Below are 15,985 nucleotides of genomic sequence, written 5' to 3'. Positions count from 1 at the left end.
GCGCCAGTGTTGCCAAACACTTTCTAAATGGAGCACATGTCCTGGGTTGTTGCGCGCCAATTTCTCGTGAGCGTGGTGGACGTTTGCTTGTTGAGTTGGCGAATCTTCATCTGCTTCCACATGAATGAAAGAAATCATGATATTCACGACACGTCACATTTAACAAGGCGTAATTCTTGAACGCGTTAATACAGTACCCATTTCTGGTATTTTTGCGTTAATTATTTCCAGCTGCAGCCGATTCCGATATTACGTGGAGCATTTGGCGCCACAATCTTACAGCACACTCGTCCTAATTGACGTAGCGTGCCGGAATGCTAATCTCCACCTGTACAGCACAACAGCGAAGTTATTTTTCTCCACCGAGCGCTTGTATTTTTCCAAATTGCGTTCTTAAAACGCCCGTGCGCCGTATTAGACGAGTGGTGAAACAATCCCTCGTAAGAAACAAAAAAACCCACGCTCAAAACACAATATACTGTATTGGGTTTTCCAGTCATCCTTATTAAAACAAAGGCAATGGCCATGGCTGCAATTCACTAATATACATGTTTGGACATTACATTGTGTTATATTCACAAGTCCTTTTTGCAGTAAAAACGATATTAAAGTGAGCATCGCGTCCGCGTTTCTCATTGGAGGCTGATGGAGAGGGATGGTACTAAAAGAGCCACTCAGCAGCGCCGCGCACTACGATCCTCTGATTTGCATCTCGCCTCCTATAAAAGGAGCTCATCGCCCGACCGACATCCACATTCGCTTCCCGTCTGTTCTGACCTGAAGCTGCCTACAACGCGTCGACATGCCCGATCCTCCCGCATCAAAGAGCGCTGGGCCGGCCAAGGTTCCTGCTCCCAAGAAGGGCTCCAAGAAGGCTGTGACCAAGGCTACGCGCAAGGATGGCAAGAAGCGACGCCACCGCAGGAAGGAGAGCTACGCCATTTACATCTACAAGGTGATGAAGCAGGTGCACCCCGATACCGGCATCTCGTCCAAGGCAATGAGCATCATGAACTCGTTCGTCAACGACATCTTCGAGCGCATCGCTTCCGAGGCGTCCCGCCTGGCGCACTACAACAAGCGCTCCACCATCACTTCTCGGGAGATCCAGACCGCAGTGCGACTGCTGCTCCCCGGCGAGCTGGCCAAGCACGCCGTGTCGGAGGGCACCAAGGCCGTCACCAAGTACACAAGCTCCAAGTGAAGCCTCGACTCCACCATTAATTACAAAGGCTCTTTTCAGAGCCACCCACCTCTCCGAACCTGCTTGTACCAGTCCTAGCAGGAGTACAAAACGAAACTTCCAACAAAGCCCCGGTTCACGCGGGGACATTGTTCGCTCATTGAGTGAAGTGGAGAGATCGAACGCATTTTAACATGTTTCCACGTGAATAAAAGCGATAACAATATTCATGGCACATCATATTCACCAGCAGGCATTTCTTGGACTTGATTGTCCATTGATTTCATCTGCAGCCCATTCAGATATTACATTGGATATTTGGCGCCAAAACCTTGCAATGCAATATATTTAATTCGTGGTTGTATTTTCGGGCAGGAACTAACATTTTGCACGTGTACATATATGTAAAAGTAAGCGCCTAGCATGGATGACTCGTGCAGTATAATTGATCATCATCTCAATGCCAAGAGAATATATATCTATTCCTGTGATCACCTCTTTCCGACATTTTTACGTATTACTGTTTCCAATGAAGTGCAGTTTCTTCACACTTTATTTAGATCATGCAGAGCACTGTAAAGTTGTTTTCGGAAAGGTGTTTGCTTGAGAAAAGAACATCCGTTAAAGACATCGACGGCGCTCAAACGGTACTACTGCATCGTGATGCGGCATTCTGAAATGATCCAAACTGTGAACATTTTGTTGATTAAGAAGAGTTGACGACTCGAGATCATTGCACGCTGCCAACCAATCAGCACGCTCCCCTTCTTCGCACGTCACGACTCCGCTGACCAGTGAGCGCGCGCTCTGGGCTACATAAGCCGCCTTCTCCCCGCCTGTGAGAATCTTTGCCCTCACCAAGCCATGGCTCGCACCAAGCAGACGGCTCGCAAGTCCACGGGCGGCAAGGCCCCCCGCAAGCAACTCGCCACCAAGGCGGCCCGAAAGAGCGCTCCGGCCACGGGCGGCGTCAAGAAGCCTCACCGCTACAGGCCCGGCACCGTCGCTCTGCGCGAGATCCGCCGCTACCAGAAGTCCACCGAGCTGCTCATCCGCAAACTGCCCTTCCAGCGCCTCGTCAGGGAGATCGCGCAGGACTTCAAGACCGACCTGCGCTTCCAGAGCTCCGCTGTCATGGCTCTGCAGGAGGCCAGCGAAGCGTACCTTGTCGCGCTCTTCGAGGACACCAACCTGTGCGCCATCCACGCCAAGCGCGTCACCATCATGCCCAAGGACATTCAGCTCGCCCGCCGCATTCGTGGCGAGCGCGCTTGAACGCCCAGCTCGGCCCTCAAAGCACAACACAAAGGCTCTTTTCAGAGCCACCACTTACTCATGAAAACGCTTCCATGTGTGTTCTTCAAAGTTCGGGTGCCGGAAACCTTCGTTTGCTGGTCACGGCTCTCACGAGTCGTCAGGCGTAAGCGACAATGAAGTTCATTTTCTATACCCCGCCGCTCATATTTTTCAACATCACACGTTGGTGTCGTATATAAGCGTTGTGAAACCATGCTTACATAATGTTCAACAAAAGGGTTATTTTGGTGAAATATATTAACTATTAAACCCAAAGAAATTGGTTTATGTTGTTTCAAGCCCGAGCTGATAAGAAGTTCACATTTTGCAAACTAAGAGACTGAATTATTCACGCACATATATTTTTAGGCATTGCCCGAACAGGCGGTTAAAGGAAAATATATATACACCGTATAGGCACGTGGGCGATCAATCACGAGCTCAAGGCTATCACAATGATTTCTTATAACCAATGCGGTCCCTCAAAATGATTATTATAATCAATAATACATTGATATTTGCGGAATCCGCTTATAAGTTTGACTTGCCAGCACGTGCCCATTAATTAACTCTATCATGCTTAAAACTTGAACCTATTAAGTACGTGTATCGCATTGTTTCATTCATAAGATGCGTGCCCGCATTAAAATATATATGGATACAAATAATTAAAGTCAACATCGAATCCTCGCGTCCCGGCTTTTCATTGGTGGCTCAAGGAGAGGGCGGGACTCGACCGAGAGGAGCCAATCAGCAGCGGCGCGCTCTACGATCCTCGTCTCCGCTATAAAAGCCGCTCCGGTGGTGCGTGTTAACGTCACAAATCGTTCGTACTTTGTCTCCAGTGCTTTTTGCATCCTAGGTCGCTTAACAATGTCTGGACGCGGCAAGACCGGTGGCAAGTCTCGCGCCAAGGCAAAGTCCCGCTCTTCCCGCGCCGGCCTGCAGTTCCCCGTGGGTCGCGTTCACAGGCTGCTCCGCAAGGGCAATTACGCCCAGCGGGTCGGCGCTGGAGCACCCGTCTACCTGGCCGCCGTGCTCGAGTACCTTTCTGCCGAGATCCTCGAGCTGGCTGGCAATGCCGCCCGCGACAACAAGAAGACGAGGATCATCCCCCGACACCTGCAGCTCGCCGTGCGAAACGACGAGGAGCTCAACAAGCTCATGGGCGGCGTGACTATCGCCCAGGGCGGTGTGCTGCCCAACATCCAGGCCGTGCTGCTGCCCAAGAAGACCTCTCAGGCAAAGAAGTGAACGCGCCGCCGCCTCTACCACCACAACAACGGCTCTTTTCAGAGCCACCCACTTACTTGCAAAGAGCTCGGACAGTCGTACACAGGAGTTTTGTTATACTGGTAGGAACGAAGTGGACCAGACCACCAATAGATTAATGTGTCCGTCCGTCAACATCGCCCCCTACTGCAAACATTTGGCATGACCCTACGAAAACCTTGACTCAGTGACGCTATCCTGGCTAAACAAGTGTAACATTCCCTTATAATTCCCTCAGCTTTTAATTAAAACATTTAAATTAATGAGGCTTTCCTGGCTAAACACGTGTAACATTCCCTAATAATTCCCTGAGATAGCTTTTAATTAAAACTTTGAAATTAAATAAAACAACTAACAGCGCCCTAATAATTCCCTGAGATAGCTTTTAATTAAAACTTTGAAATTAAAAAAAAACTCACAGCGCCCTAAAGCCTACAGCTAGGCCTAAAGCCTAGAACTAGGCCTGAAACTCTCCATTCGTGTCGTACCCCCGCGTGTGTGAAAGGGAGTTATGTTTAACAATGTTACATTCCCTCATGTTTTTAAATAGAAACATTTAAATTTAAAGCTTTTACATGAATCATTAAATCATTTAAATTAAAAATTAACTCACAGCGCCCTAAAGCATACAGCTAGGCCTAAAGCCTAGAACTAGGCCTCAATCTCTCCCTTCGTATCGTCCGATTAGGTGTAGCAACATCGCCCCCTACTGCAAACACTTGGCAGGACCCTACAAAAACCTTTTGACTCAGTGGGGCTTTCCTGGCTTAACAAGTGTAATAATACATTATGTTTATATTATTTGGTTATTCGTTCCTACCAGCCCACCCCGCAGGGTCCTGTTTAATAAGGACACCGTCGTCGAGTTGCCCTCGTCCCAAATTGCTCGCAATTAAACGAATGCTCTGCTCATTCCAGATACCCTTTATGTCTAATTTAGGAACGGTATTTGAGCAGCATTCCAACATTGCATCAATCATGGAACATGGTTTAGAATAAATTGGGATGCCTATTGGAAGAAAGAATCGTGTTTTTTAAAGAATAAAACTCGCTCTTTTTGAGCGGTCAGAAAAGGGATCAAATGAGCACATCAGCTCAGGGTTGTGGCCGGTGTGGTGCCACAGCGACGGGGCCGCTCGGCCGAGCCAGGGAGCCGCCCGGCTTCCACCGCCGCACTGCCCCCCATCACCCCCCCCACATAAACACGCACCCGCACCCACGTAGGGCCTCGTGGTCGGGTCACCTACCCTGAGTTTTCACCCGAGGGCCCCCTAGGGGGGTTACCCCACGGTTTCTCAGGGCCAGGGAATTGGACAGGACCCTTCCCAGGCCAAGTAACACTGCGGCGCCGTGGGCGGATTTGAGATCGCACGACCACGGCGAGCTCAGAGAGCCCCGCAGTTAGAAACGCATACAAACACAAACACGGGTCAGCAAGGCAGATAGCTGGGATCAGGAACCGGGACGACTGATTGGTCGAAAGTTCAAAGGCCGGCGGGATCGCAAAAGAGCGGGAAATCCTAGGCTCAGGATTGGTCGAGAGACCAAGGCGGTCGGGACGGGGGCGCCTAGCCTTTGATGTGAATAGTTTAAAAGAAAACGCAGGGGCAGTAGGGAACTCTCTTCTTCTGGAGTTTGGACACGGGGTCAGCGACGAAGGAGTCATCGGGCGAGCCGCTAGATTGTCTGCAGGACGATCTGAGCGCCGCAAGGTCACCAAGGACTACAGACGGTATCGTGTTGCGCGCCTTACAACACCTCAGAGCGGAGAGTAGGGTCCGTAGGAGAGGGTTAGTTCGGGGTAAGGACGAGTGGGAAAGCGGTTTAGCAGAGAGCTCAGCATAGAAGAGGGCTACACGGCACCAGAGTGTGGGTTAGAAGCGCCTTGCGGGCCCGCACACACACACGGGTGGCTCGGTTGGTTAGCAAGGGCTAATAAAATCTCGAGCGTAGTAACAAAACCGTGTTGTTGGGTGTTTTTGGAACGTGGTATTAGCGTGCACTGCATTCGCGAGTGTGTGGTCGATGTATGCATAAAGGCCGTGGTCTCTGTCCGATTGTGCGGGTACGGAGGTGTGTGCGTTAACGCCCGGGGAGAGCACTTTTGTGTGTTGGCGTGACTACGCAGCCGTGTGAGAGGAGAATCGTCCTTGTACGATATTTGGGTTGACGTGCACGCGCGAGTGGGGGAGGGGACGAGTCGTCGTGTCGGCGTGTGCCCCGCTTGCGTGTGCTCGTTACTTGCGTAAGCTCTCGGCGTGCGTAATCGGCGTACTCCAGGTGCGCGATCGTAACGTGAGCGACCAGCGCGGCGCAGAGCGGCGCAAGAGTGGGTGTCGCGTGGGGAGCTGCGTGTGTGTGCGTGCGACCACCCCGTGTGCGATACAGGTGCGCGATCATAACGCGAGTTGAGTTGGAGTGCGCGGAGCGGCGTGTGTGTGTGTGGGCGTGCGTACGTTCGCTCCGTGTGGGTTGCAGGCGCGCGATTAGGACAGGGAGGTATCGTAGTAGGGAGGGGCAGAATACTACTCGGTAATTAGCCATGCCGGCTACGCGGACCCGCGGGGGAGGGGAATCCTCGGGCGATGGTTCCCACGCCACGGGTGAGGAACCTAGCAGCGGGGGGGCGATTGATGATGCTAGCCCGGCCGTTAGCATTATCGAGGGAGGGATCTCGGGGGCTAGCGACCCCCACAAATTGGTGTCGGAAGCGGTACGGACCCCCGCGTTACCTCACGCTAAAATAAGACTGATATTTACCGGCCGGGGGGCCCCTTCGTGGAAGGCATTCGCCCGCAATCTCTTAGGGGCCAAGGAAATTAATGGATGGACGGACGCGCAGGCAGTACGTCAACTTAATATGAATCTTGATGGGCGGGCAGCCGATTTTGTAGAAGCGTTACCCGCGAGCGCACAGACACAGCTAGAGGAGCTGATGCGCCGACTCGATCAGCGTTTTGGCACGCGTGACGAGGAGGAAGCAAAATCGGCCTTAGAGGCGCGCCGTCGCCAACCTGGCGAAGATCTCCGTGATTACGCCGAGGATGTGCGCGAGTTAACAAAGATCGCACGCCCGGGGTACGCAACTGAGGTTATTGAGGAACTGGCTGCCGAGAAAATCCAGCGGTACCTGTCTCGCACGGCGTGGTGGCAGCCAGACATGAGCTGCCCACGTCTTCCCTTTAACACCCTTGTCGAGCGCGCACGTAAGTGTGAAAGAATTCACAGCGAACGCGCGCAGCTCCGGGGGCTGGGACGAGAGCGCGCCATTGCGAGCCTGCTCTCGGAAGACGAGGAGGAGGAACAGGAGCTCGCGAGGACGGTAAGGGGCCGGGAAAGAGAACCTCCAGTGTCCCGCGAGACAACCCCGGGATGGGTTGCCGGTATACAAACGGGTATAAAGGATGTCTCCGGCCAGGTAACCCAGGTAGGTGACAGGGTAACCCAGGTAGGTGACAGGGTAACCCAAGTAGACAACAAGGTAGCCCAAGTACGGGCACACATGACTGCGCTGGAGACAATGGTAGAGACGGTCCAGGCCGAGGTAGGAGGATTAACTGGGAGGATAGCCCGACTAGAAGCAGAGTATGAGCAACAGCGCACGGGGGGAGGAGGGAGTGGGCAGAAAGTTCGCCACAGAGCCGCCACTCCTCCCAGGACGTGTTATGTGTGCGACCGTCGAGGGCATCTCATGAGGGACTGCCCTCAGCGCGCCCGTGCGAGGCCGATGCATAGGTCAAACACTAAGCCCCCCCTAGAGAGGGGACCACCAGGGGATGAAATCGACGTAGACCCGACCCAAACCAGCTGTAATAATAATGGCGAGCGAGTGATCCATAAACAGGTTACAACGACAACACCCAAGGGCGCAGGGACCTCGGGCGATTGGCTGCGGGAGCTGGTGGCAGGGATAACGGGAGCCACGTCGCTGGTGGAAGGCCAGGTGAACGGGCAGCGCACCCGGATCCTGTTGGACACGGGCGCCGTGGCCTCTCTCATGAGCGCCGCGCACTGCAGCATGCTCGGGGTGGACGTGGGCTGCCTGCAGGCCCCGGATCGCGCGCTGCACACGGCAAGCGGAGCCGGGATGGGGTTGCTGGGGAAGGTCTCCCTCGAGGTCCGTCTAGGAAACCAGGTGTGCACACAGGAATTCTACGTTTCGAGTGTGTTGTGCCACGAGTGCATTGCAGGAACGGACCTCCTGGAAAAGTTGGGACTTAACGTACAGCCCCGGCAACGATGCGCTACGGTGGAGGGCAGCGGGGAGCGGATTCCGTTCCTAGGACAGGAGCTGAATCGCCCACGCTTCACACCCGTGGCCGCTACGCTGGTGTCGGCCGTCACCATCGGGCCTCTCGCCGAGATGCTGGTGCCAGTGGCAACCCTCTCCACCGACCCAACCCACCGACCATCGGGCGAGGTAATGCTGACTCCTCACCCGGAGTTGGCATCGCGATACGGGGTGGTAGGGTCAGCCACACTGGTAAACGCAGATGGGGGCCGGCTGTTTATACGTGTGTTTAACCCACACAGTACCCCGGCAATGATACGACGACGCACCCCGGTAGCCACCGTACACCCCCTGCACGCTCGCCACTCGAACGACTCGGTGTTCGCACTCTGGGCGGAGGACCCTGGCCGCCCCGAGGACAGCCAGGATCTGGCCTGGCGAGTCGGCCCGACCCCCCGAGCCGAGATTGTTCCCCTGCAGGATGCGCTACATGTGCCTTGGGCAGCCTTACCTAAGGGGGAGGCCGATCAGCTGCGCGGGTTATTGCGGGAGTACGCCGACGTGTTCAGTGAGCACGATTCGGACGTGGGCCGGACCGACCTGGTCAAGCACCAAATTGACACAGGTGCAGCCCGACCCATCAAACTCCCCGCATACCGAGTGGGCGCGCCTGAACGGACCCAGATCAAAGAGGCAGTCACGGATATGCTACGCAATAACATAATCCAGCCCTCCGCGAGCCCTTGGTCTGCCCCGGTGGTACTGGTAACGAAAAAGGACGGATCGACTCGGTTCTGCGTTGATTACCGAAAATTGAACGCAGTCACCCTCGGCGACGCTTTTCCCATCCCACGCATCGACGACACCTTCGACAGTCTCGCAGGAGCGCGGTATTTTTCCACCCTCGATCTGGCGTCCGGTTACTGGCAGGTGGAGATGACGGAGGAGGATCGGCCAAAAACAGCATTCACCACCCCGATGGGCCTGTTTGAGTTTCGAGTGTTGCCGTTCGGACTCACTAACGCGCCCGCGACGTTCCAGCGGTTGATGGAGTTGGTGATGCGGGGCTTGCAGTGGGAACAGTGCCTGATTTACCTGGACGACGTAATAGTGTTCAGTAGGTCGCTGTCCGAACACTGGTCCAGGCTGCGGGAAGTATTCCAGCGACTGCGAGCAGCCCATCTCAAGCTCAAGCCACGTAAGTGTTACATTGCGCAACGCGAGGTGGGGTACCTCGGACACCGAGTCAGCGAGGCAGGGGTGAGCACCGATCCCGAGAAGGTGCGTGCCGTAGTGGATTGGCCGCGGCCGAGGAACCTGACGGAGATCAGGTCATTCTTGGGACTCGCCACTTATTACCGTCGATTTGTAAAGGGATTCAGTGAGATTGCACGCCCCCTCACCCAACTCACCTCCCCTAAGAACCCCTATCAGTGGTCGGAGGCCTGCCAGACGGCTTTCACCACACTCAAAGACCACCTCACCCACACCCCCACCTTGGCTTTCCCAGATTTCACCACCGATTTTATTTTGGACACTGACGCCTGCAGCAGTGGGCTGGGCGCGGTGCTGTCGCAAGTGCAGGGTGGGACGGAGCGGGTCATCGCGTACGCCAGTCGGACCCTGAGCGGGGCCGAACTGAACTATTGTGTAACCCGTCAGGAACTGTATGCTGTAATTTTCGCGTGTAAACAGTTCCGACCGTACTTGTACGGCAGGAAATGTCGTGTGCGCACCGATCATTATGCACTGCAGTTCCTCCTTACATTCAAGGAACCGCGGGGGCAGATGGCTCGATGGCTGGCGCAGCTGCAGGAGTACAACCTGCAGATCGAGTACCGAGCGGGGCGGACACACGCGAACGCGGACGCCTTGTCAAGACGGCCCGCGGTGCGCGCTGAGACGAGGGAGGGAGACGCCTGCCCGTGCTTCACGGGGGGACGCTGCCGCCAGGCAGCAGAACCCAAGGAGCGCGCGGAAACTAAACTCCCCCCCCCGAGAGAGAGTGCAGTGTGCGCCACAGAGACCCTCGCAGGTGGCACTGAGGATCCCGTCGACCGCCCGGCAAGCGCGGGACCCGCGGCTCGGGACCCGATCGGACGGACCCAGGAGGACGTCGGCTGTGCCTTCCCGGGCCTAAACGACGAGCAGCTGAGACAGACCCAGCAGCGAGATCCGGATCTGGCGGCAGTGGAGGCGGCACTGCGGGAGGAAAAGAGCGCCCTACCAGGACCCTGGAGCGGTTTGTATGCCCGGTTGTGTGTACAGAACGGAGTGGTACGGGAGTTAACCGAGGCCGGCCAGCCGGGGTGTATCTGTGTTCCTGCCCAGGTGCGACCCCAGCTGCTACGACTGGTACACGACCACCCGCTCGGGGGCCATGATGGGGAACGGCGCACCCGGGAGACTCTGCGTCGCCAGTATCTCTGGCCTAAATTGGCGCAAGATGTGGCCGCCTGGGTGCAGGGCTGCCGGGCCTGTCAGCAGTGTGGGCAAAAGCCGGCGAGGTACCAGGTACCCCTGAGGCCGTTCCGAGTCAGTCGGACGAATCAGTTGGTCGGAATCGACCTGCAAGGGCCCTTTCCACGATCCCACCGGGGCAACCGATATATTCTTGTAGCGGTGGAGTACTTCACCCGCTACCCCGTGGCGGTGGCTATCCCGGATAAAACAGCCCTCGTAGTGGCCCGGGCCTTCGTGGAAAACTACGTACTTAAGTGCGGGATCCCCGAACGAGTCATTACCGACCAGGGTAGTGAATTCGAGGCCGAACTATTCCAGGCGCTGTGCCGAGAGTTCGGGATCCAGAAGGACCGAACCACGGCATATCACCCCCAGGCGAACGGGATGGTAGAGAGGATGAACCAGACTCTGGCCGGGAAGCTTAAACGCATGGCGGCCGCGAATCAACAGGACTGGGACGAACACCTCCCCTATGCCCTGTTCGCCTACACCACCGCCGTTCACACATCTACAGGACAGACCCCGTTCCTAATGATGTTTGGTCGCGAGTCTCGCCTGCCCGCAGATCTGCTGTTCGGTGTCCCTCCGCCGCAACGGGAGGAAGGGAGCCACCCCGTGGAGCACTTGCTGGAGACCCTGCGAGGGGCCAGGGGCCGAGCCTACCCGCACGGAGAGGCCGCGCACCAGCGGCAAGAGCAGGGCGCCCGACCCCGTATGGAGCCCCCCTTCTACACTGCGGGCTCCGAGGTGTGGCTGTACACTCCCCGCGTCGGTGCCGGACAGGTGGGGAAGCTGACCACCTACTGGCGAGGACCCTGGATTGTGAGACGGCAGATCTCACCATGGACGGTGCTGATTCAGGGAGGAGAGAGGGGCCGGGAGATGGTGGTCAACATCCGCCGACTGAAGCCGTGGCGAGCAGCCCCCGAGGGGGGGAGCCCCGCCGTCCAAGTACCCCGAAACCCCGGGGTCCCCCTACCCCCCGTGCCCGGGGGCCTCGCGCAGTATATGGGCCCCACGGAGCCCCGGGCTCCGAGGGGCCCCGGGCGGGGCCGGGGGCGACGAGGACGGCGACCCTTAAACCCCACCGCCTCTGAGTTTGTTCCCCAGCCCGCAGGTGCCAGAGACCGAGGGGAGCCGTTGGAATGGAGGAGGAGACCACCGCCGGAGCCCCAGGAGACGGAGCCGCCACCCCCGAGGCCAGCCACAAGGGCCGGGCGAATCCCGCGGACCCCGCGGCGATACCTCGTGGGGGCAACCCAGGCGAGGTGCTCCAGTCAACCCGGGACGGGGACTGGCACCCCGGGGGGCTATGTGGTGCCACAGCGACGGGGCCGCTCGGCCGAGCCAGGGAGCCGCCCGGCTTCCACCGCCGCACTGCCCCCCATCACCCCCCCCACATAAACACGCACCCGCACCCACGTAGGGCCTCGTGGTCGGGTCACCTACCCTGAGTTTTCACCCGAGGGCCCCCTAGGGGGGTTACCCCACGGTTTCTCAGGGCCAGGGAATTGGACAGGACCCTTCCCAGGCCAAGTAACACTGCGGCGCCGTGGGCGGATTTGAGATCGCACGACCACGGCGAGCTCAGAGAGCCCCGCAGTTAGAAACGCATACAAACACAAACACGGGTCAGCAAGGCAGATAGCTGGGATCAGGAACCGGGACGACTGATTGGTCGAAAGTTCAAAGGCCGGCGGGATCGCAAAAGAGCGGGAAATCCTAGGCTCAGGATTGGTCGAGAGACCAAGGCGGTCGGGACGGGGGCGCCTAGCCTTTGATGTGAATAGTTTAAAAGAAAACGCAGGGGCAGTAGGGAACTCTCTTCTTCTGGAGTTTGGACACGGGGTCAGCGACGAAGGAGTCATCGGGCGAGCCGCTAGATTGTCTGCAGGACGATCTGAGCGCCGCAAGGTCACCAAGGACTACAGACGGTATCGTGTTGCGCGCCTTACAACACCTCAGAGCGGAGAGTAGGGTCCGTAGGAGAGGGTTAGTTCGGGGTAAGGACGAGTGGGAAAGCGGTTTAGCAGAGAGCTCAGCATAGAAGAGGGCTACACGGCACCAGAGTGTGGGTTAGAAGCGCCTTGCGGGCCCGCACACACACACGGGTGGCTCGGTTGGTTAGCAAGGGCTAATAAAATCTCGAGCGTAGTAACAAAACCGTGTTGTTGGGTGTTTTTGGAACGTGGTATTAGCGTGCACTGCATTCGCGAGTGTGTGGTCGATGTATGCATAAAGGCCGTGGTCTCTGTCCGATTGTGCGGGTACGGAGGTGTGTGCGTTAACGCCCGGGGAGAGCACTTTTGTGTGTTGGCGTGACTACGCAGCCGTGTGAGAGGAGAATCGTCCTTGTACGATATTTGGGTTGACGTGCACGCGCGAGTGGGGGAGGGGACGAGTCGTCGTGTCGGCGTGTGCCCCGCTTGCGTGTGCTCGTTACTTGCGTAAGCTCTCGGCGTGCGTAATCGGCGTACTCCAGGTGCGCGATCGTAACGTGAGCGACCAGCGCGGCGCAGAGCGGCGCAAGAGTGGGTGTCGCGTGGGGAGCTGCGTGTGTGTGCGTGCGACCACCCCGTGTGCGATACAGGTGCGCGATCATAACGCGAGTTGAGTTGGAGTGCGCGGAGCGGCGTGTGTGTGTGTGGGCGTGCGTACGTTCGCTCCGTGTGGGTTGCAGGCGCGCGATTAGGACAGGGAGGTATCGTAGTAGGGAGGGGCAGAATACTACTCGGTAATTAGCCATGCCGGCTACGCGGACCCGCGGGGGAGGGGAATCCTCGGGCGATGGTTCCCACGCCACGGGTGAGGAACCTAGCAGCGGGGGGGCGATTGATGATGCTAGCCCGGCCGTTAGCATTATCGAGGGAGGGATCTCGGGGGCTAGCGACCCCCACACCGGTGTTAGCTGATAGTAAGCAAAAAAGTACTGGTAAACGCTGGGGATGTCAACACTCGGTAAAGTATAATATTACTTGTCAAATAAGATGGTACAAATATGTGTAGTTAAATATTTTTTACATGGTTAATAACATCTTTCCAATGATTACTCATTCGTGTTACTTAGTGCAGTAAATACGTGTTACTTATTGCAGTAAAAACAACCCATCGGATGAACCATCCTGCGCTCCTAGAATATCAACTCTGTCGGTGCATTAAACGTAAGATTATATATTTTCTTTAAACATTCGACTGCAGAGTCACATGAGTTGAATTTGAGTGGTGATGATTGTGCACCGTGCCTCGATCTTGTTCAAGGCGCGCGACCCTTCTGCAGTGCGTGAGCTACTCACCTCTTGCCACGTAAAATGTTAAAATTTCTATTTAATGTCGGTTAATTTTGAGTAATTTTCTTCAGTTTGTTGTCCATCTGAAAATCCATATATTTATTCATTTCAAAGTTCGATTAAAACGTCCAGTTAAAAGTTCGGTGACAAGGGACTGTTGACATGGCGCGCAGTCCTCACCATAGCGCGAGAGGAGGAATCGCGAGCGCGCGAGGCAAAACTTAAATAGAAAATATTTCGTTGGAATTAAATATGAGTAGTCTGTTGAAGCATCTTGTCTTGCAAAAAATTCGAGTGCGTTTTAAATAGTGTTCATCAGTAACACTTTTGAAAACCGACAATCGTCATAGCATGCCCTGACCGAACAATGTCTCCGAAATGTTGGTTGTTCACTTGTTTTGAATTATAATTTATATCATGAGCATTGTCGTATATTGCATAAGTAACGTACATTAAAGAAGTGATCTTCGTGATAATGTATCAACTAGATGCATGTAAGTATGAACGTTACGGGAGTAATCGAGCCCAAAGGCAGGCGTGATAAACACAGTGAGTAAGGTGGCAACTCCCTCACCAGAGCTGAGTTCTGGATGATCTCAGCGACGTCCGCATTCAGTACGCCGCTTCTATAATAACCTCGGGCCTGGAGAACGCTCGATTTGAATTCGTGAGAGCGCTGATTTCGATTTCAAAGAGGCGAGGCGATAAAAGCGACGTCTTGAGATGGCGGAAACTGCTCCTGCTCAACCACCAGCTGCGGCTACTTCAGCGCCTAAAAGCCCCAAGAAGAAGCGCGCCGCTCCAAAGGCCAAGAAGGTCGGCCCCAGCGTGTCCGAGCTCATCCTCAAGGCTCTGGCCAGCAGCAAGGAGAGGAACGGCGTGTCTCTTCCTGCGCTCAAAAAGTCGCTTGCTGCCGGAGGATACGACGTGGAGAAGAACAATGCCCGCGTGAAGTTGGCCATCAAGAAGCTCGTGGCCAACGACGCCGTGGCGCAAGTGAAGGGCAGCGGCGCGTCTGGCTCTTTCAAACTCAACAAGGAAAAGGCTGCCGCAAAGGCGAAGCCCAAGTCGTCAACGGCAAAGCCCGCAGCTAAAAAGCCCGCGGCAGCCAAGAAGGTGAAGAAGCCCGCGGCAGCCAAGAAGACCGCGCCCAAGAAGTCTCCCAAGAAAGCAAAGAAGCCCGCGGTTGCCAAGGCGGCCAAGAGCCCCAAAAAGGTGAAGTTGGCTGTTAAGCCCAAGAAGGCGGCGAAGAGCCCAGCCAAGCCCAAGGCTGCGAAGCCCAAGGTCGCTAAGCCCAAGACCGTCAAGGCCAAGGCCGCCAAACCCAAGGTGGCCAAGCCCAAGAAGGCCGCGGCCAAGCCCAAGAAGACTGCGCCAAAGAAGTGAATCCGATCGGACGACGCTCGATTCACTCCACCTCAACGGCTCTTTTCAGAGCCACCCACTTAGTTAAAAAAGTGAACCAGATGCTGCTGCGCTTCCATTAGTTCATCGGTAACACATGACAGTGTATTACGTTGCTGTTGAATGCGTGCCATATTCTGTAAGTCAAACCCATTTACGGCGTGGCGATGGTTGCTCGCCTTGCCTCGGCCCTGATCAAGGAGCTCGACGCTTGGTGCAGTTCAATCGTGAGGATTTGTGTAGATTGGATAAGTTACGTACATTCGCCAAATTAACTATAACATTTTACCCACTCGATGTGTTTTAAGCATTGATGTGATGGGAGTAATCGAGCCCGAAAGCAGGGATCACAAACACAGGCGAGGCGGGTGGCAGCTCCCTCACTCGAACGGAGTGCAGAGTAATCTCAGCGACGTCCGAATTATGTGTTGCACCTCTTCATTCCGTCATCATGTTACTGGTGCCAAATATGGAATTTAGTCTAAAAAGGTATTGATTCCAGACAGCTTTACTCAATTTGCCTTCATTCGCTCGTTCTCGCCTTTTCACTTTGTTTTGTAAACATTGCGGTGCACCATCTAAACTTCTCTATTAAAATTAATTTCTATACGTAAATATCGCATTGTTTGCAATGTCTTTCTTACTTTGGGAGAACTAGTTGGTGACGTTCACTCAACTATTGTGTTGGAAGCCGTTTAGCTTCACACGATTATAAAGTTAGTTCATCTTGTTCACTTGAAAACAAGACCTTACACCGATTATTCACTCCACGTGCAATCTTGCAACAGATCGCGTTCCTCTCGCGTTCGCTGCGGGTGTGCCAATATCATTACAGAGTGCTTCGAAGAA

At 55.3% G+C, this 15,985-nt stretch overlaps 4 protein-coding genes across 4 annotated transcripts; all 4 read left to right on the top strand.

Moving 5' to 3' along the window:
- Positions 1–27: 27 nt before the first annotated feature.
- LOC144733661 (histone H2B type 3-B-like) lies at positions 28–1,249 on the top strand. Its single transcript, XM_078615688.1, has 2 exons — positions 28–38; positions 784–1,249. The coding sequence occupies exons 1-2, from the start codon at positions 28–30 to the stop codon at positions 1,202–1,204; spliced, it is 432 nt and encodes a 143-aa protein (XP_078471814.1). The 3' UTR covers positions 1,205–1,249.
- Positions 1,250–2,047: 798 nt separating this feature from the next.
- Positions 2,048–2,458, top strand: LOC144733660 (histone H3). Its single transcript, XM_078615687.1, has one exon. It carries the CDS (start codon positions 2,048–2,050, stop codon positions 2,456–2,458), a length of 411 nt encoding a protein of 136 aa, XP_078471813.1.
- Positions 2,459–3,301: 843 nt separating this feature from the next.
- On the top strand, positions 3,302–3,776 carry LOC144733898 (histone H2A-like). Its single transcript, XM_078615905.1, has one exon. It carries the CDS (start codon positions 3,353–3,355, stop codon positions 3,731–3,733), a length of 381 nt encoding a protein of 126 aa, XP_078472031.1. The 5' UTR covers positions 3,302–3,352; the 3' UTR covers positions 3,734–3,776.
- Positions 3,777–14,320: 10,544 nt separating this feature from the next.
- Positions 14,321–15,751, top strand: LOC144733800 (histone H1-like). Its single transcript, XM_078615813.1, has one exon. The coding sequence runs from the start codon at positions 14,456–14,458 to the stop codon at positions 15,116–15,118; it is 663 nt and encodes a 220-aa protein (XP_078471939.1). The 5' UTR covers positions 14,321–14,455; the 3' UTR covers positions 15,119–15,751.
- The last annotated feature ends 234 nt before the right edge of the window (positions 15,752–15,985 follow it).

The sequence above is a fragment of the Lampetra planeri genome, chromosome 48 (assembly GCF_965212315.1).
Source record: "Lampetra planeri chromosome 48, kcLamPlan1.2.h2, whole genome shotgun sequence".
NCBI lineage: Eukaryota > Metazoa > Chordata > Hyperoartia > Petromyzontiformes > Petromyzontidae > Lampetra > Lampetra planeri.
The sequence above is the reverse complement of the archived record's forward strand: the minus strand, read 5'-3'. Positions and strand labels throughout refer to the sequence as shown.